Source organism: Callorhinus ursinus, unplaced genomic scaffold, assembly GCF_003265705.2.
Source record: "Callorhinus ursinus isolate GAN/ISIS: 27379988/994484 unplaced genomic scaffold, GSC_fseal_2.0 scaffold47, whole genome shotgun sequence".
In the NCBI taxonomy this organism is placed as follows: domain Eukaryota; kingdom Metazoa; phylum Chordata; class Mammalia; order Carnivora; family Otariidae; genus Callorhinus; species Callorhinus ursinus.
Genome location: NW_027397109.1, coordinates 8,419,292 through 8,441,541, shown reverse-complemented (window position 1 = coordinate 8,441,541; position 22,250 = coordinate 8,419,292). Strand labels below are relative to the sequence as shown.

Below are 22,250 nucleotides of genomic sequence, written 5' to 3'. Positions count from 1 at the left end.
GTCAGAGGTTTTGGAATGTCCCCCAACAAACCGGAACAGTATATAAAACTTCACCTTCACTTGGACATCTTGTAATTTGTTCCTTTGATATTTCCATGTGTTCCATTGCTGATAATAGGATGCCTGCCAAAGAACCACCAGCTAGCTGCCCCAATTCTTATAGAGATAACACTGATAAGGATGGGGCGCCTGGGTGGCTCAGTCGTTAAGCGTCTGCCTTCGGCTCAGGTCATGATCTCAGGGTCCTGGGATCAAGCCCCTCATCAGGCTCCCTGCTCGGCAGGAGGCCTGCTTCTCCCTCTCCCACTCCCCCTGCTTGTGTTCTCTCTCTCGCTGTGTCTCTCTCTCTCTCTCAAATAAATAAATAAAATCTAAAAAAAAAAAAAAAACACTGATAAAGAGAATTCAGAAATACCTAGACTCAATATTTGATACCCTTAAGATTTCACAGGTCAAACGACTTCTTTTGATGTGCATTTTACTCTAAAGATCATTGCCCTTACCTACAATGTTTTTTTTTAATACAAATACGTTCTGTATTGAACTTTCATTGCAGATGCACAGATAGTAGAGATGCAAGGGAAGAGCAGTTTGACCAATGATTTTGTTGGTTAGCATTTTTAAAATTCACTGTTACCATGCTCTTGAGATAGTTTCTTGGTCTCCACAGATTACCCTGCATACCACTCAGTTAGCAAATGATCATCATGAGAGTGGCTGAATTTATTGTGAACCTATTATGTATGTCTGGCACCGTATTATATTTTTACACCAAATATCTAATCTTTACAGCAAACTTAGCAACATAGATATTTAGTAGGTAGTAGCAGAATTTTTTTAAAAACTGAAATAAAATACAACAGAGTAGAAAATATCAGAGCACATCATATCTATTGAGGATTAGGTATGCTTTTCATGAAACTTACTTTCAATTGTACATTTATGTATGTACGTACTAGTTTGGAATACACTTGAATTTCAAAATACAGTGAGTCCATAGAACTGAGCTGTGTCAACCTATTGATAATGACAACCTTTGGGTATTTCCATAATCAGTAATACAGGCTCGAGCATAGCAGAAGACTATCTTAGGCTGAATTTTGCCTTCTACTGACCTATAATGCATCACGTTTGTCAAGCAGTACCATACACTGGTTAACAATCCCACGGGAGGACTCTAAACACTTCTCCCCATTGCATCTTGGTGCCAGAGTCTTCAAAGAAAACACAAGCAGTAGATGGAACAGTGCTTTACTTACATAGAAAGGAAACAGAGCAAGATTACCTTTAATAGTGGGTGTTGGTCCACCATTGCCAGTGAGTTTCTCCCAGTGGCCATGCAGGACAGTTTACCTATGCACACTCCTCTTGTGCTGTCCCCTCTCCACAGAGGACTGATATAACAGTGAGGACTCATGTAACACATGACGCACACACTTTAAGCTGAGACCAAAAAGCATTCATTGAGCCTGAAAGAGGGAAAGATACTCCCAGGGCAAGATGATAAGCCCTGCACAGGCCGTATGGGCTCTTTATCTCTTGGTAAGGAAGTTTTCATCCTTATGCAGTTGAGTGGGGGTTGAAAGACTATACACATGAGACTGCCTTTCCCCACAAGGTTTGTGGTCTTAAATAGTGTCACTTTAATCTCATTATCAATAATTTCAGTAAATGAATTAATTATTTGTTAGCTGGAGCTCTCTGATACTAAGTACTGTTTAATGTATTTTCCATTAAGAGCTAAATCTAATTGTTTAGAATATGTGTTCTTCAATTTGCTATTTTGTACCTTTTTTATTAAGTGATGTAGTTTTACAAGATTATTTTTAGACCTCGTATATGTATATAGTTTTAGTTCTGGGGAGAATCTAGCTCTTAAAATCCAGTGCGTTGGGGACTGGGGAAACAGTAATCCACAGGGAGAACACATTACAAGTCTCTTCTGTTTCTAAATGAAAACAATTTCTTCACATTCAGAAGCAGTTCTGCTTCTAATTCTTCAAAATTACAAAAAGAAACAGTTTTTAAAAATCTGGTTTCAGGGGGAATTCTCACAAGTTTAAGGACAATCTTAATCTTTGCTTGTTTTTCTCCCAACGATATATTTTCCTTAGTAATCATTAAAAAAAAACACATTGAAAAGCACTGTAACAGTCACGACTTTAATACATATTACTATAAGACAAAAAAATTCGTTATAGGTAGGGAAGAAAATTACTTGTTCTCATCATTAAATGTGTGTTGTTTCACTGTCACATTCAAACTTAACCTCTTGTGAAATGCAGAGAATAGCAAGTAATTCTTAATGCTGTGCAGTTATCCTTTAAGTGTTATCAGTAAATAGAAATTATCATGAAAAATGCCATCTTTGTTTTAAATCTAAAAAGCTCAGAATTAATTTTTTGATTCCAGACAGTTGTTTCAGAGCAGAGTAATATTGACATAGTTTTTCCATTTATCTCTCTGATTTAATTTCAGTAATTAAAACCACAATATGTATATAAATGATTTTTAAATGTATTATGCATTTAGTTTTTTAAAAAATTAATTTTATAAATCCATTAATTCTCAAAAGAAGGATGTCAATGGCTGTCCCATTTTTCAGGGCTTTTTTCCAGACTTCAGACTCCAGTTCCAAAAGTAAGAACTTTTTCCACATCACTGTCCTCGCTTCAAGTGGCAGGTCCTGTGTGGAACCTGGGTCGACTCAATCATGTAGCAATTGCAGTGCCAGACTTGGAAAAAGCCAAGGCATTTTATATGGATATTCTGGGGGCCCACGTAAGTGAGACGGTCCCTATTCCTGAGCACGGAGTATCTGTTGTTTTTGTCAACCTGGGAAACACCAAGATGGAGCTACTTCATCCGTTGGGAAATGACAGTCCAATTGCAGCTTTCCTGCAGAAAAACAAGGCTGGAGGAATGCATCATATCTGCATTGAGGTATTTTATTTCAATGTTTGGTGTTTCAAATTTCTCTTTTACAAAGTGTCTTTTTTTTGCATTTTTTTAAAGTTTATTATGTTATGTTAATCACCATACATTACATCATTAGTTTTTGATGTAGTGTTCCATAATTCATTCTTTGCATATAACACCCAGTGCTCCATGCAGAACGTGCCCTCTTTAATACCCATGACCCATCCCCCACCACCCCTCCCCTCTAGAACCCTCAGTTTGTTTCTCAGAGTCCATCGTCTCTCATGGTTCATCTCCCCCTCCAATTTCCCCCCTTCATTCTTCGCCTCCTGCTGTCTTCTTCTTTTTTTTTTTAACATATAATGTATTATTTGTTTCAGAGGTACAGGTCTGTGATTCAACAGTCTTACACAATTCACAGTGCTCACCATAGCACATACCCTCCCCAATGTCTATCACCCAGCCACCCCATGCCTCCCACCCCCCACCAAAGTGTCTTTTACTCTTTAAGACTAGATATTGTCACTGTCATCAGAAACTGGTATTAAGTTCTATAAAGGGAATGGTAATATTGGTCTTAATCAAAGATGGATCCATGGATATATTCTCTTTTCCTCTAGAAAACTAAATAATAATAATAATAAATTTTACTGAAGTCTGGATTTAACAGCCACAACAAAGGCTAGCAAAGCTGGCCAAAATAGATTTGCATCTTTGCTATAGTATTTATTGATTATACATAACCTCCCATGTAATAGGAATACAGCTGCTTTCACTATCACAAGGCAATTAGAAGAAGAAGGTGAAAAGACTTTATAGAGTAAGAATTTCTATATACATGCTAAATTCTTATGATTATTTTCTATCCTTTCAATTCTAATAACTTGTTCCTTATTACAATAGCAATATATTTTCAATTACTGACCGTGATTTTAAGACCTTTCAATTGCATCTGCTTACAATTCCCGAGAAAAACTTGAAATGTTAGACAAGAACATTCTCATTAGAGAGCCCGTATCTGTAGATATTCATGTTCAGATAACTGCCTTTTGTAATATCAGCAATACTAATTATGCTTCACTTTAAATTATTTTGATAGGACAATTCTTTTGATAGAAAGAATGGCATAATTAATTGGTAGGCCTCATTCCTAATCTAGAAGAGAAGGGGGTTGATTCTAGAGTGAATTCAAGGATTTATTCAGTTCATTTTGCAAACATATTTGAGAACCTACAATATATACTCCACTGAGTAGAGGGATTCAGCAATGAAGAAGAAATGGACCATGCACACAGTGAGGAGGGGGCAGCTATTTAAACAGGCAAGTACACTATCCTCTGATAAAACAGAATTAATACACACGTCTTCTCAGTAACATCAATAAGGGAAAGGTTGCTCCCGGCCAGCAGAGGAGGTGAGAAGGTATCACAGGGCATGAGTTGTAATGAATGTGAAGGAATTCCCCAGATCAAGGAGGAGAAAGGTATTCCAGGCAGAGGAAATAGCATATGCGAAGGAACAGTTATACTAACAGCTCACATTGAATCCTCGGGCAGTATACCAAGTACTCAGTGTGTACTATTTTCTTTAATTTTTACAGCTACTCTATGAGCTATTCTACTCCCCTTTGACAGTTAACTTGCCTGTAGTCAAATTAGTAGTAAGTGGGAAGGCTGAGAGTCAAACCAGATTTGTTCTGATTCCAGGATCTGCACTATTAGCCATGGTACCACATTGCCTCCATTATATTGGCTAAGTTTAAAATTTGAGGTGAGGAAGCCATAACATGTTAGTAGATAAACAAGCCTAATATTTAACCTTTACACCTTTTTGGAGGTTAATTTTGGCTGCAAGTCTTTATTTCAGTGGACTTGTCTAAGGGTTTGTCTAAGACACCCCCCCAAGATGAGAAGCAGGATCATCAACCTTTGAATTGACTCTTCCCTTTCCCACACTAGTGTCTGTGTTCCACATCAGAGAGTCCAGGCCTTCAAAGGAAGCTGCCATGTGAGTTAGAGTTCAGTTAAGTAAAGAACAGTGGAAGTTCAGTACTGCAACAGCGAATTCAAAAGTACAGATTAAAAGGGGGAAATGAAAATGTATGTCAGTATAAAATGAAGCTGTGCAATAGGAAAAGGTGTGAAAAGTTAGTTGCTAAGTTAGTATGACACTCCCTGCCATTGTTCTCTACTCTCTGTAAAAAATAAAGTGGCTTAACTAGGTAGATGGATAGATGGATTTTATTTTTCTCTTCTCAGTCTAAAAGTGAGGTGTCCCAGAGGGGAGGGGAGGCAGAGAGAGCATACAAGGCAAAAGAGAGGATCTAGAAATTAGACATATCACTCCTGTTCGTGTCCCATTGGCCCGAGCTTCATCACCTGGTACTCTTGGCTGCAAGTGCGGTCTGTAGTCAGGCGGTTAGGTACCCTGCTAAAACTTGTGCTATTGCTATAATTAAAAGGAAAAGGGGAGGGCGTATTGGAGACCACCCATCTATGCTGCACTTGGTAAATTTGAAAAAATGATATTGCCAGAATAGCATGACACTTTTTCTGAATGAAGGTATGCTGTAGGATGGAAACATAGGAGAGTTAGGGTCGCCTGCTGCCGCAGTCTATGAAATGAAGTCGTCATCACATGCAGGGGTTTGATTCCCTGACTCACCAGATAGAGCAGAATTCCTCACCTATCCTTGAACAGGACACATTTCTGTTGAACGAAGCCACTGAGATTTCAGGGTAAATTTTCTTTTTTAATGTAAAGACATATTTAATGATTCTTAATAATCACAGATACAGGATTAGGGAAACAGCAAGAAATGCATGGCATATTAAACTGGGTGATTCTAGGAGAGTTTAGTAAGGGAATTCCTTATAAGACATGGGCAAAGTTTAGGTAGTCAACAGTACATGGCGCAGTATCCTTAAGGCTAGCTCTGGGATGGGATGGGGACTGTTAGAACCTCTTAAGTCTGAAGGGACAAGTGAAGGACCATTACCAGGACCTACCGAGGGAAGTGTACTGAGCAGGTCTCTAAACAAGAGTGGTGGCCTTCGTTAGAGGGAGCAAGCCAGGGAAACTGGGCAGGGTGGGGGCAGGGGACTAAATATCCCCACTTCACCTGTTCCCCACCCTCCTATCTTCATGTTAGTGGACCCAGAGAAAAGCAAGTTTTTGAATGCAAATAAACTTCCTGACACACAGAGCGTGATGAAGCAGAGTGGAACACAGTGAAGAAGGAAACCAAAGGGGCGAGTGGAAGATATCTGGCACACCTTCCATCCCATTGACTCTTCAGGGTAAATTATTTGAGCACAGTATAACCTAGTCTGTTCTGGCTAATACCACTTGGGTCTGAAATTGCCTTTTACTGAAAGTGCAAAAAGTAATAGAATTGGTCAGAGAAATACTTTCTTGGTCATTACAGTTACTGTTGCCATTGATATGCATTATCCTACAACTTTGGGGTGGCAAACAACAACTATTTGATTTTGTTTAGGATTTTGTGGGCTGGGAGTTTGGGGGAGGGCTCTGCCAGGCAGTTCTAACTTGGGATCTTTCATGTGCTTACAGTCAAATGCTGGCTGGAGGTACAGTTGTGTGAAGGCTCGCCTCATTTGAGGTGGCTGTTGATTCCAGCCAGCAGCTGGGTGCTTGGCCAGGCCTTCCAGTAGGAGCACCTGCATGTAACCTGTTCAGCTTCAACTGCTGAGGGTAGTTTTAAGGATAGTTGGACTTCTTACTGGGCAGCTGGCTTCCCCCAGAGTGAGTGTCCCAAGAGAGCCAGGCGGAACCACATGGCCATTTCTGTCCCAGCCTCTGAAGTCCCACACCAGTCTCTTGGTCATACACAAGCTTTTCAGGCAGACCAACTGCAAGAGAAGAGGACATAGACCCTGCCTCTTGATGGGAGGAGCAGCAAAGAATCCATGGACAAGTGTATAGCCGTCAATATACTAATGTGTTCTAAGCAAAAGGAAAATGTGGGAAACTTTTAAATGGTATAGAATGATTTTATTTTCAAAGATCCAGAAGTGGGAACCAGCAGCATTCTCATATGCATGAGGAAGTAACCTATCTGGCCTTTGTAAATATAAGGAGATTCAAGATAGGTGCTTGATAAGGTAGAAAATGATAAATATCATCTACATAGTGATATTTAAAAACCAGTGACTTTGGCTTTTCCTGTTTGAGGGATAGGCAACATTCAGAATGTGTCTTCTGAAAATGCTCACAATCTTCTATAGCTTTATGGCTCCTAGCCACTTATTTCTTAATGCCCTTCCTTCTTTTGAAATGTTAAATACACCCCATCAGAGAAGTGAATTTCTTCTCTGTAATTATCACCAGGATACTTTATATTCTTTCCCACTTGGACTTCATATAAAACCCCTGGTTTAGCAGTGTGTCTGCTGTGGGCAGACATCATAGCTTTTTGTTGACTTAACAGATTTTAAACAAAAGGTACTTTTTTCTCGTACATGAATTAGTTTCTCACCAACTTATCAACAGCTTTCTGTCAAAGTTGGCTTTTGGTTTCATTTTCATGTACACGTGCACATACACACAATTCATTAACACTTTCAGCAGGGGTCTTCCAGAACTGATCCCCAACAAGTTCCCCTCTATTCTATTTGGTTCATGTCTTTGTCTACATTATATTGCTGATTGTCGAGTATTTTCAGTTTCACTCTGATCCTTGCTGCCTTAGGTGCTGGAGATATGTAGCTGAACAAAACACAGAGTCCCTTTCTTCCTGGAGTTGTGCGTGCCTCATTTATTCACACAAGCCCTGCGTTTTCCACAGAGGATTGGTGGGTGACTGACCAAAATATAGTTTATAAGATATAAAATAATGAACATAAGTAATAGTGCAAATTAGAACAAAAAAGAAATATAAGGCAAAATAAAACTAAAGGTAAGATTAGTATGTCTATTTGTTTTACCCAATATCACTTTGTAGTTTCCAAAACAAGAGGGAAAATAAAGAATATTCAGAATAATTATGGCTCTTTCCTCCTTCCTTCCTTTCTCTTCTTGAACAATTCAGTATTGAAGACTTTAGGTAGGACGCAGCAAAATAGTTGTCCGTGTTTGTGGGGAGAGCTGGAGTAGCCCAGAGCAGGGTGTTGGGGCCAGAGTTGGGTAAGAAGAGCATCTGCAAGTGGGAGCTGCCTGCCATGGGAAAGCCAGGGACTGAGTAAAATGCCCATGCATGAGGAGGTCCAGCTCAGGGTGTCAGTATCTGAACAGGATGGGGTTGGGGTGTACCTGCAGGGAGACAGCTCAGCTTCAGATGTCAGCGTGAGAAGGGCATCAGCATGGAAGGCTAGCCCAGTGCAGGCCTGTTGAGGGTGGCATCCATGTGGGTGGGAGCAGGCAGCATGGAGTGTAAGAGCCTAAATAGTGTGAGGGAGGTATTAACACTGTGGGGGAGGGGGGGGGGGAGGGTAGAGTCAGGACCTGAGTCCTGTGAGGAGTGTATCAGTGCAGGGGGAGATGGTGACTCAGAGTGGGGAATTGAAGCCAAGTGGGATGGTATGATAAATGTTCTCGCATGAGGTGGCCTGATATGGGGAGCCAGGGCCTGAGCAGGGTGAGGCAGATATCCACATGGAGTGGAAGCAGGTATAGGGAATCAGAGCCCAGAGTGAGAAGCATGTGTACACCTTGGGACAATTCTGTGCACAAGGTTGGGGCCCAAGCAAGGTGAGGAGGACTATTACACAGGGAGTGCCTGAACCCAAGTGGGTTAGGAGGCCTCCACACGGGGTCTGGTGATGTGGGGTAGTGATTGGGAGCTCAGATGGAGGGGGAGGGGCAGCCAGGGGAGTGGGGAGGGGACACACGTGGTGAAGAGTACATTGCTGAGGGAAGGACAGCAGCGGGGGTAAGGGCTAATTTCTTAGAGGGTTTAATCAAATAAGTATAGTGAGGATCATGGGAGTCAGGCTTGCCAGTCTGAGAAATGGCATTACAAGTACAGAAAGGATATTAGATTTCATCTAGAGGTAACCCTGCACCAGGCTGATGGGGAAACATGAATGATAAAAATGTTATGTAAAAAATAGGATTGGGGTGCCTGGGTGGCTCAGTGGGTTAAGTGTCTGCCTTTGGCTCGGGTCATGATCCCAGGGTCCTGGGATCGAGCTCCACGTCCAGCTCCCTGCTCAGTGGGGAGTCTGCTTGTCCCTCTCCCTCAACCCCACCCCTGTTTGTGCTCTCTCTCAAATAAATAAAATCTTAAAAAAGATAAAATAAAAATAAAAAATAAGATTAAAAAAAGTGTAAAGAAATGCAGCAGTTTTATTTTCTGAGTAGTCCCATAGTAGAGGACCAGTTTTTTTCTTTATGGTTTTGTATGTTTTATAGATCTGTTTCCATTGAGCATATATTCCTTATGAAAGAAAAATTGTAAGGCTAGTAAGACAACTTATTTTTTGCATACTGGGGAATGTCTATTCTTCAACCAAAAAGGCAGAAAATTCTGCTTTTTAAAAAGTTCCATTCTCTTTTTGGCTTTATGATAAACCCTAGGGGATAGCTAAGCTCCATGAGTGATCTGTATGTCACCAGTTCCCAGATGTGAGGGTTTCATAGAAAGATAACATTTCCAGAAAAAAGAACAAAACAAAAAAGTAGACAGTTTAATGAGGTTTTAAACTTTGTGTTAAGGAAAAAAATCTAAACTTCCAACTACTGCTAACATCATTTTGTAAAAGAAAATGCAAATTTATTACCAAGAAAAAATAAGAAGGAAAATGAGAGATCCTCTTAGAATAAAAGAATCCTGTCAATTAAACAAATGTGGAAGTTGAGGTGATCTATGCCCTTCTGTCATAATTCCGAAGAATACATAAGAACCCTCTGAACCCCATGCAAAGTAACATTGTTAGGTTTGCACAATTTACTTAGTTTTTAGTTTGGAAGGCGGGGAAGACAGTTGAAACAAATATTTTATCCAGACTTTTCATTTTAACTTTAATGGGTTGATGTCAATTTGAGGATTAAATTTCATTCATTGTTGATATCATTTAGGATCATTCTAATATTAAATAAAAAGCCTATATTTTTGGAAGTAGTCAAAATATGCACCATTGAAAGCACATTATTCTGTACATTACTCAGTGTAGAATTATTGAATCCATATAATTGTATACCTGAAATTAATATGTTGTATGTTAATTATACCTCAATAAAAAGTTTTTTAAGTAGCACACTATTGTTCATAAAATTTGGTTACAGAGAATTATATACCTTAAGATTTTTAAAAAGATGTTACTTAGTCCAACTCCTTATCGTCTAACAAGTACGACTGCATTGACATTTTTTAGATGAGGCAGTTCAGGATCAAAGAGAGCATAAGATTTACCTGAGGATTCTGAATTCCGACTGTGACAGTCCAAACATCTTTTATTTGGAGTATTGGCACTCTTAATTTACAAATGACAGGAGAAAATCAAGATAAATTTCCTCAGACACAAGGTACAACCCACACAACCACTACCACCAAAAAAAAAAAAAAAAAGCTGATAAGAAGATGAGATAAATAGCGCAGATTTTCACTTAATGGCATTCAAGGTCATAGAGAGCTATAAGATGCATAACTGTAATTGTACAAAGGACTATAAAATAAAAAATTTGTAGATGGGTTATTATTGACTGTGTTACTTTTATTCCTTAAGGGGAAAGACTTAATTTCCCAAATCAAATTGCTTTGCATTTCTTATAAACTTAAAGTACATAATGCATCCACTTTCAATTCAGAAAATTAAGACAGTTTTATTTCATTGTTTTTATTACTGCCAAGCAAAATATTAGGAGTACTTCCGAAGAATTGTAAATTTTATAGCAACACTCTAACAAAAGGATGAATATGGTACAAGATCTTTAAAATCAAAATCAGTAATAGAAATAGTAACAGAAATAGAAATAGATGCTAGTGCAGTGTTAATGTAGGCATCAGAGACACAGGGGTCAACTCAAAGTGCCCTGTTAAGTGTCTGTGTTAGTGTAGGCATTTTTTCAAAATATAAATCTAATTTATTAAGTCTTAGAAGTATTTCTTGAATTAAAGGATATTGAAGAGGCAGTATACTAAAAATGGAGATGCAACATCAGAATTGTAGATGTTTGTACTTGGGTAGAATGTTCTATGAGAATATCCATGATTATATTTATAGAGTAGAAGTTACCAAAAGGGCACTTGGAAAAAAGTCATGATTCTGTTACGAATTTTTTCAAACATATAAGAAGTAGAAAAAAATAATGTAATGAACTCCCATCACACAGATTCAGCAATTTTCAAGATCTTGGCACATTTGCTTTATTTTTTTTTCTTAAACTATTTAAGAATCATTCACAAGATGTCATTTCATCTTTATGTAGTTTTTGTCTCTAAAAAATTAACCATGATGACGTTATCATATTGATCAAAATTAAAAATAAATCTTTTGTCACCATCTTATACACAGTCCATGAAGCAAATTTATTAGATTGATTCACAAATGTCTCTAGATTGACTTATTCTAATCAGGACTCAAACAAGGTCCACTTATTACAAATGCTTGTTAATCTCTTTAGGTCCTTTTTAAAAAAAAAAAATTATTAACCTCTTGCTAGTATAGTACATTTGTCACGATTAATGAACCAGATTGATAAACATTATTATTACCTAAAATCTGTATTTAGATTTTCTTAGTTTTTACCCAGTGTCCTTTTTCTGTTCTAGGATCCCATCTAGGATACCACATTACATTTAGTTATCATGTCTCCTTAAGCTCCTCTTGCCTGTGACACTTTTTCAGAGTTTCCTTGTTTTTGATGACCTTGATATTTTTGAGGATTACCAGTTAGTTATTTTGTAGAAAGTCCCTCAATTGAAATTTTTCTCATGATTTAGACTAGGGTTATTTATTTTGGGGAGGAAGACCACAGAGGTAAAGTGTCATTCTCATCATATCACATCAAGGATACATATTATCAACATGACTTATTACTGTTAATATTGACTTTTATCCCCTACCTGAGGAAATGTCATCATGTCTTTCCACTGTAAAGTTACACTTTTTTCCCCCTTCTCCATAATATAAACTTTGGGAAGGAAGTCACTGTATGAGGCCAACACTGAAGGGATGGAGAGTTAGGCTCCATCTCTTTGATAATTCCATAAATTATTTGGAATTTTCCTGAATGGAAGATTCATCTGTTCTTCCCTGTTTATTTATTTAATTATTTGTTATTCAATAAGTTACTTATCCATTAAGACATTTATATCAGTGAAGATTTATAGTTATTTATACTTTGGGCTATAACACAATACCACTTTATTTTGTTGCTCAAATTGTTCCAGCTTTGTCAAAAGGGCACTTTGGGTTGACTCCTGTCGCTCTGATGTACCCCATCTTTTTGTTTGTTTGTTTTCCTCCCACACATCCTTATTTTCTGGCACTGCAAGATGCTCCAGACTTATCATCTATATTCCCTGCCCTAGCCTAAAACCAGATATTTCTCCAAGGAGCCCTGGTGCATTTTATTGGAGAATGGTATTAGAAACCAAGATCTGGGCTCTGGTATGCTTGTTGCTACTGGGGTGTCTGTCACTGTTAATTGGCCTTTTGAGCTAACAGAGCAAGGGCATATATGTGTATATACTAGATAGATAGATAGATAGATAGATAGATAGATAGATAGATAGATGATAGATATTTACATAACCAGACAGAAATTTTATGATGAACTCATGAGTTCATACTGGTGTCTCTAGCTATAACCCATTACCATGTGAACCACTGGGAGCCTTTTTTGCTATTCATAACTGCCCGTTCCAACAGTGAGAAACTTGACTCCCACCATCTGCATTTATTTAATTGTTCAATTTCAGTATGGATATATAGTGGTTGTATTTGTTTCCTAGGGATACCGTAATAAATTACCACAAACTTGGTGGCTTAAAAGAGCAGAAATTTATCTTCTTAAGTTCTAGAGCCTAGAGTCCAAAATCAAGAGGAAGAAATATGGAGGGGGGAAAAAAACCAAAATAGATCATAAGAGAGATGTAGAACATGGTCAAAGGTTTTATAGTTGTATAGTTGGAATCCCAGAAAAAGAGAAGAGAGAAAATAGAACAGAAACAATAATTGAAGAAAGAGTCTACAAGTACATTACCAACCTGAGGTAAGACATCAACCCACAGATTCAAGAAGCTCAGCAATCCCAAGTAGGGCAAATTCAAACAAAACCATACCTAAGCATACCACGGTCAAGCTGAAAGCCAAAGATGAAGAGAAAATCTTAAAAGCAATCAGAAAAAAAAAAAGACAACAGAAATTATGAAATAACATATGTAATGACATTTTTTTAGATACTGACAAAAAACCCTGCCAATGTGGAATTCTAATTTAGCTGAGATAATATAACAGAGGCCAGATTTATCCATTTGCCTCAAACAAACAAGCAAAAAAATCTAAACAAAATATATGAAATGATTTTTGGCATTGGACATCAGACGGCACAACACATTCCTGAAAGAAGGGAAACAAGATGAGCCCTTCTATTTCTCAGCTTACTGGCTGGGGAGAGTTTCGAGACTGCAGTGCAGGAAGAGGAATCCAAGTGAGAGTTAGCAGTCTCCCTGAGTTGAGGAAATAGAAGTTGGGAGTCCGGGGAAGCCAGGGTGATTGAGTTTGCAGTATAAAGTATGGGAAAGAGATCTGCATAGAGAGTGTTTTCTAGAGATCTGCAGTACCTCCCAGGTCTTCATCTGAATATTGAGCAATGCATGCATATGAGGAAGCTACCTGAGGTTGGGAATAGAACACTTTGAAAGTATTAGAGGGGACAATCCTTACACCAGTTGGAGTAGTTTGTGTTCTTACCCACCATAGTGGAAGTCCTTGTGATTTATGGGACATGGGGTAGAGTATTCAGGACTGACTTATCAGTGAGGAGAATCAGTTGTAGATTAAAGGCTGCTCTGATCCTTCAGTAAGTGAATGGGTAAATAAACTAGTACATCGAAACAGTGGATTATTTTCAACACTGAAAAGAAATAAGCTATCAAGGCGTGAAAAGACATGGATGAATCTTAAATATATATTACTAGTGAAAGAAGCCAATCTGAAAAGGCTATCTAATATGTGATTTAACTATATGACATTCTGGGGCGCCTGGGTGGCTCAGATGGTTAAGCATCTGCCTTCGCTTCAGGTCATGATCCCAGGGTCCTGGGATCAAGCCCTGCAGCGGGCTCCCTGCTCTGCAGGGGGCCTACTTCTCCCTCTCCCTCTGCTTCTCCCCCTGCTCATGTTCTCTCTCTCTGTATCTCTGTGTCTTAAATGAATAAATAAATCTTTAAAAAAAAAAACTATATGACATTCTGGAAAAGGCAAAACTATGGAGACGGTAAAAAGATAAATGGTTACCAGGGGTTGGGGATGGGGGAAAGGATGAATAGGCAGAGCACAGAGGATTTTTAGGGTAGTGAAAACACCTTGTATGATACCATAATGATAAATACATTTGTCCAAACCCATAGAATGTACAACACCAAAATGGCCCTAAGGTGAACTGCACTTTGGGTGATAATGCTGTCAGTATAGGTTCATCAGTTGTAACAAATAGCACACTTTGATGGGATATGTTGATAATGACAGAAGCTATGCATTTGTGGGGGCAGGGGTTATATGTATGAAATCTTTGTACCTTTGGTCAATTTTGCTGTGAACTCAAAACTACTCTTACAGAAAGTTTAAAACAAAACAACCCGTCATCGTAGAATTTTGCAATTGATGAAAATATCCTTCAAAAATGAAAGTGAAATGGAAACATCTTACATTGAACAAAAATGAGAGGATTCCTGTCCAGTAGACCTGCACTACAAGAAAAAACAAAGAAATATTCAGGATATCTTTCAGTATTCATCCTTTTAGGATAAAGGGAAATAATACCAAATGAAAATTCAGATCTGTACAAGGAATGAAGAGCACCAGAAATGGTAAATTTGTAGGTTAAAATAACTTTCTTCTTACCTTAAATTATGTGAGAGACAATTGACTTGAAATTTTTAAAATGTAGGGTTTATAACAGAAGAAAAACTTATGATAATAGTATAAAGGAGGGGAATTGGGCAAAGGGAAGTATACTGTTGTAAGTTTCTTATATATGAAGTGGTAGACTAATAAGATTGAAATGTACATTGTAAGCTCTAGAACAATCGTTAAGAAAATTAAGCAAGGGATAACTAAATATAATTAAGATAAAATTGAATAGTACAGAAATACATGTTTTTTCCCCCAAGTTTTTATTTAAATTCCAGTTAGTTAACACACAATGTAATATTAGTTTCAGGTGTAGAATTTAGTGATTCAACACTTACATACAATACCCAGTGCTCATCCCAACAAGTTGCACTCCTTAATCCGCATCACCTATTCCACCCTTCCTCCCACCCACCTCCCCTCTGGTAACCATCAATTCTCTGTAGTTAAGAATCTGTTTCTTGGTTTTACTCACTCTCTTTTTTTTCCTCAAAAATACATGTTTAACCAACAGAAGTCAAGAAAGGAAGAATGAAATATTAATAAGACAAAAAAATAAAATGATAGACAAATTCAACTATATGAATGTTAATTAAATGTAAATGGATTAAACAATTAAAATGCAAAGATTATGTATCTGGATTTTTTTTTTAAAAAACCCACACATCTGAAAATTTAATTAAGAAAGCAATTCCATTTCTAATAGCATCAAAAATGGTGAAATACTTAGGAATAAATTGAACAAGAGAACTGCAAAAATTGTACTACAAATCATTGTTGAAAGATTAAAAAGGCCTCAATAAATGGAAAGATATTCTATGTCATGCATCATATGACTGACTATTATTAAAAATGGCAATATTCCCTAAATTGATCTATGGAAAGAATGCAATCCCCATCAGATTCTAGCTGGCATCTTTGCAGAAATGGACAAATTAATCCTAAAATTCATATGGAAATGCAAGGGATCCCAAATAGCCAAAGCAATCTTGAAAGAGAATAGTAAAGTTGGAGGATTTACACTTCCTGATTTCAAAACTTTATACAATGCTACAGTAATCAAAATGGCATGGTACTAGCATAAGGATAGATATAGAAATCAGTAGAACAGAGCTAAGAGTCAGACATAAATCCTCATATTTACAGTAAGTTTTCAACAGACATACCAAGACCATCCAATGGGGAAAGACTAGTCTTTTCAACAGATGCCATTGGGACAGCTAGATAGCCACATGCAAAAGAATGTATTGGGACACTTGCCTCACACCTTATGTTTTATAAGATTTAAAGATTCTTTTGATGGTGGGACACAATACAGTGACACTTGGATAGATGAAAAGCAAAACTCTTTGTTCCTTAGAACTCCAGATGAGAGAAAGCTGCCCTGTAGGCCACATAGGATTGCACCTGGGGACAAAGTACCCGCAAACTGGAGCTGTAGGGGCAGCTTAGTGGGGCAAGTGGGGTGGGGTTAGTTAGGTTTCATAGGCTCCCTTTAGATTGGCTAATTTGAATAATTCTGTGGGCTCTGGGGCATAGGGATTGTACCTGGTTGTCTGGTATCTATCTCTGGGTCAATTAGAGTGGGCACATAATGGCTAGAGAGTGTAAGGCTGACAAGAGAAATGGTTGGGATGTGGACTTTATCAGTTGCTCAAGAAGAACTAACCAGCCTCTAGCCCAGGGCCTCAGAACTGGGTCAAGATGGCATTTTACTACAAAGCTGTAGTACACCATATATAAAAATTAACTCAGAATGGGTCAAAGACCTAAATGTAAGAGCTAAAGCTATAAAACTCTTGGAAAAAACAGGCACAAGTTTTCATGACCTTGAATCGAGCAATGATTTCTTAGATATAACACCAAAAGCACAAGTAATAACACTGGGCTTCATCAGAATTAAAAAGTTTTGCATAAAGACAACTCACAGAATGGAAGAGAATATTTGCAAATCAAATATCTGATAAGGCACATATAACCAGAGTAGTCAAAGAACTACTACAGCGTGTCTTTATCCTTAATCTTTTGTCTGCTTGATGTATGAGAGACTGAGAACTATGCATGTTCGGTTTGCTTTCTATTTTTCAAGGTGGTACTATTAGGTACATGCAGAGTCAAGATTGTTTTGACATCTTGGTGGATTGTTCATTTTATTTTTGGATATATCTATTTTTATTTATTTAGCGTGTTTCGCCTTAAATTTTGAACACATGGTTGAACTGTCTCCAGATCTACTGATATCATGTGACCCACAGCTCCTACCTTAAATCGCATGGTTTCTGGCATGGCCAGCCCCCACACTAAGACTTGGGTATGGCCAGCTCTACTTTAAGAATCAATCTGGTCAGTCTCTACCCTAAACAAAGACACTCCTCTCAGGTTACATAGATTATCTCCCAGACATTGAAGCAAGACCTCTCTTCAGACAAAGCCAATTCTTTACTAATACACATATATTTAAATTTATAAGTTTATTTCAGGATTTGGAGGAACATGTGCTGAACTGAGGATAATAGTTCCCTCTGGAGAGAAAAGTGATAGTGGTGGTAGTAAATGGGTACTTAACTTTATCTGGATGATTAAATTTTCATGTACTGCATAATTTTTTAATTATTTTAAAATGAAAAGACTAAGACTAACTTTGGGAAAATGGAAAGAGAAGTTAACATTCAATAGAATGAAATTCATTAATTATATACAGATATGGAAAGATAAGCCATCAGGAGGAATTCTATTGTTATGAGAGTAGACCAATTATTTCAAGATACATGAAGTAACCATGATCATAGTCTGGGCATGACTTTGATATAGCTATCAAGTTTAAAATGAAACATTGTCAGGAATGTACAAATAGGATGTATACTATTTGAAGAAATCATCATTTATATATAGTAACATCTAGTATCCTTATCAGTTGTTTGTCAAGTTTTAGAATTTAGTTTATAATCCTTGGCTCATTAAAAATCAGATTGTATAAATATGAACATTTGTTTTTGTTTTTTTCAAAGATTTTATTCATTTATTTGACAGAGACACAGTGAGAGAGGGAACACAAGCAGGGGGAGTGGGAGAGGGAGAAGCAACTTCCCACTGAGCAGGGAGCCCAATGCAGGGCTCGATCCCAGGACCCTGGGATCACGACCCGAGTTGAAGGCAGACACTTAACGGTTGAGCCACCCAGGTGCCCCAATATGAACAATTGTAAATCTATATGTTGGGTACATGGGTATTATATTCTCTGTGCTTTTTTTATGTTTAGAATGCCATTAGATTATTAAACTCCAGGGTAATTTATGACTGCCTAGGAATAGGAGATCTCATATAGCTTTCCATCCATTTACTGGGTTCTCAGTCTAAGAAGGATGACTTTTCAAGATAGAGGAGCATCATTCTTTCATCAAGTGTATAGATACAGCCACTCTGGAAAACAGTGTGGAGGTTCCTCAAAAAGTTAAAAATAGAGCTACCCTATGACCCAGCAATTGTGCTACTGGACATTTACCCCAAAGATACAGATGTAGCAAAAAGAAGGGCCATATGCACCCCAATGTTCATAGCAGCAATGTCCACAATAGCCAAACTATGGAAAGAGCTGAGATGCCCTTCAACAGATGAATGGATAAAGAAGATGTGGTCCATATATACAATGGAATATTACTCAGCCATCAGAAAGGATGAATACCCAACTTTTGCATTAACATGGATGAGACTAGAGGAGATTATGCTAAGTGAAATAAATCAAGCAGAGAAAGTCAATTATCATATGGTTTCACTTATTTGTGGAAAATAAGGAATAGCATTAGGAGAAGGAAGAGAAAAATGAAGGGGGGGATTCAGAGGGGGAGACGAGCCATGAGAGACTGTGGACTCTGGGAAACAAACTGTGGGTTTTAGAGGGGAAGGGGGTGGGGGGATGGGTTACCCTGGTGATGGTTATTAAGGAGGGAACATATTGCTTGGAGCACTGGGTGTTATACACAATGAATCCTGTAACACTACATCAAAAACTAATGATGTAATGTATGGTGACTAACATAACCAAAAAAAATAGATACATATTACAAATACCCATCACCTTTTCACTCTTTTGGGGGAGAGTCTCTGAGGAACAGAAGTTATTAATTTTAATTAAATCAAATTTATCTATCTTTAAACAAAAGTATATAGAAACACATTTGTTCCTTTCCCAGACTGCCAATAAATATGAAGAAAATAGAAATGATTTAGAAGAGAATTATAAAATTATAAATGTTTGGATTTTTTAGAATGGGAAAAAACATTAGGTGGCAATTTCATAGTAATTTATATGAAAATATGAAGTTTTAATCTCAAAAGTAATAACTAGGTGGTTTGGCAGGTGGGAGGTTTGGGGATCCAGAGAAGCACTCCTATCTTTTGAATACATACTATTACCGTGTCATATACTGCAAAGAGCTTCTGTCGTCTCATTTTTATCTCTTGCCCATTTATATAGGCCTCATCTCTCTATTATAAATTAGGAACTCAGAGCTTTTAAGAAAAAACAATATATGTAGTATTGCCAATAGTACTGCTAAAAGAAAATATTATAAAGTGTAACAAATTTTTTAGGTTGTAAGGAGAAATGTTTACTAATGGTGAAAACTCTAAGCATTGTGGTTGCTCACCTACGAAAATTTACCAACTTCTTTTCCTTCTCTGGAAGCATTAAGCTTATTTTTGTGATGGTTTAAGAATGATTCTACCCAAAGGTGGAGGAGAAGGACCTCATGAGCTTGCAAAGTTTCTTCTAAGATCCTATACTTTGGTATGTTTGTGATCTCAAAAGTGTCCTTATTTATTTCCTTTTCTCAAGGTGGACGATATAAATGCAGCTGTGATGGATTTGAAAGAGAAGAAGATTCGTAGTCTAAGTGAAGAGGCCAAAATAGGAGCACATGGAAAGCCAGTGATTTTTCTGCATCCTAAAGACTGTGGTGGTGTTCTTGTGGAATTGGAGCAAGCTTGATTTATATTTGCAAGAAACTTTAAAAATCCCCACCAAAATATCTAAAAATCCCCATTGAATTATAGTCCAGCATTGAATCCTGCACTCCTTCCATCACTTAAGAGTTCACAATTAAAGGGGCACCTGACTGGCTCAGTCAGTGACTCTTTATCCCAGGGTTGTGAGTTCAAGTCTCACGTTGGGTGTGGAGATTACTTAAAAATAAAATCTTTTAAAAGAAGTTCATAATTAAAAGCTAAATTACAGGGGTGCCTGGGTGGCTCTGTCGATTAAGTGTCTGCCTTCGGCTCAGGTCATGATCCCAGGGTCCTGGGATCAGGCCCCACGTCAGCCTCCCTGCTCAGCGGGGAGTCTGTTTCTCTCCCTCTGCCCCTCCACCCGCTTGTGCTCTCTCTCTTTCTCTCTCTCTCTCTCAAATAAATGGATAAAATCTTTTTTTAAAAAAAGCTAAATTACAGAAAGAGATTTTAAATTGTATATATGTATAATAAATATCAATATATATAATTGACATATTTGGTAATTACTTTGGGTTTTTTCTGATTTGGAGGAATCCTTGATTATTAAATACTTAGGGAATATTATTAAAATCATAAAAATAAATTATTCTTGTCCAAAATGGGGTCATTGACTACAGTATGTTACTGTGTGAAAAAGTGTATCTGCACATGTGCACATGTGTATGTGAGTTGGGGTGGAGTTAGGAAAGGGTGCTTGACAGCTGCATAGCTACATATTTGGGGCAGAGTGCTTTCTGAGGATGTCATGGAGAGTTTTTTACACCAACTTTGAGGTTAAGGAGTTTCGACCTCAATGTTTTTGCTCTTCTACAACAATTCTTGTTCACAGGTTCCATATGGGCAGGTATTTTGGGTGCTAGTGCTAGATATATGAATATGAAGTTTTGTGGAAAACTTCATTCATGATCTAGTGAGTGCATAGGTAGCTGAATTTTTTTATTCTTTACTTAAATTCAGTTTAGTTAATATATACTGTATTACTGGTTTCAGGGGTAGAATTTAGTGATTCATCAGTTGCATAGAACACCCAGTGCTCATGACATCAAGTGCCCTCCTTAATGCCCATCATCCAGTTACCCCATCCCCCCACCCACATTCCCTCCAGCAATGCTGTTTGTTTCCTAGAGTTCAGCATCTCCTACGGTTTGCTTCCCTCACTATTTTCATCTTATTTTTTTTCTTCACTTCGCATATTTTCATCTGTTTTGTTTCTTAAATTCTACATATGAGTGAAACCATATAATTGTCTTTCTATGATTGAATTCTTTCACTTAGCATAAAACCCTCCAGTTCCATCCACATCATTGCAAATGTTACGATTTCTTCCTTTTTGATGGCTGAGTAATATTCCATTGCATATATCTATACCACATCTTCTTTATCCATTCATCTGTTGATGGACATCTGGGCTCTTTCCATGGTTTGGGTATTACGGACATTGCTGCTATAAACATTGGGGTTCAGGTGCCCCTCCAGATCACTATGTTTGTATCCTTTGGGTAAATACCTAGTAGTGCAATTGCTGGGTCATAGGGTAGCTCTATTTTTAACTTTTTGAGGAACCTCCACACTGTTTTCCAGAGTGGCTGTACCATCTGGCATTCCCACCAACAGTGTAAGAGGGTTCCTCTTTCTTCACATCCTTGCCAACATCTCTTGTTTCCCAAGTTGTCAATTTTAGCCATTCTGACCAGTGTGAGGTGGTATCTTACTGTGGTTTTGAGCTGTATTTCCCTGATGCTGAGTGATGTTGAACATTTTTTCATGTGTCTGTTGGCCATTTGTATGTCTTCTTTGGAGAAATGTCTGTTTGTTTCTTCTGCTTATTTCCTGACTGGATTATTTGGTTTTTGGCTATTGAGTTTGGTAAGTTTTTTTAATAGATTTTGGATACCAACCCCTTATCAGATAAGTTATTTACAAATATCTTCTCCTATTCTGTAGGTTGCCTCTTAGTTTTATTTTTTTATTTTTATTTTTTTGCCTCTTAGTTTTATTGATTGTTTCCTTTGCTGTGCAGAAGTTTTTTTTATCTTGATGAAGTCCCTATAGTTCATTTTTGCTTTTGTGTCCCTTGCCTCCAACGACGTGTCTAGTAAGAAGTTGCTACAGCGGAGGTCAAAGAGGTTGCTGCCTGTGTTCACCTCTAGGGTTTTGATGGTTTCCTGTCTCACATTTAGGTCTTTCATCCATTTTTAATTTATTTTTGGTATGGTGTAAGAAAGTGGTCCAGTTTCATTCTTCTGCATGTGGCTGTCCAATTTTCCCAACACCATTTGTTGAAGA

General features: G+C 37.7%; 1 protein-coding gene across 1 annotated transcript in view; it reads left to right on the top strand.

The window, feature by feature from the left end:
* MCEE (methylmalonyl-CoA epimerase) overlaps positions 1–20,563 on the top strand; it is a 28,080-nt gene extending 7,517 nt beyond the window's left edge. Inside the window, exons 2-3 of the mRNA XM_025893262.2 lie at positions 2,606–2,943; positions 19,792–20,563. Of these exons, the coding sequence (XP_025749047.1) occupies positions 2,606–2,943; positions 19,792–19,944 (491 nt within the window). The 3' untranslated portion in view covers positions 19,945–20,563. The remainder of the gene's footprint in view (positions 1–2,605; positions 2,944–19,791) is intronic.
* Positions 20,564–22,250: the final 1,687 nt, after the last annotated feature.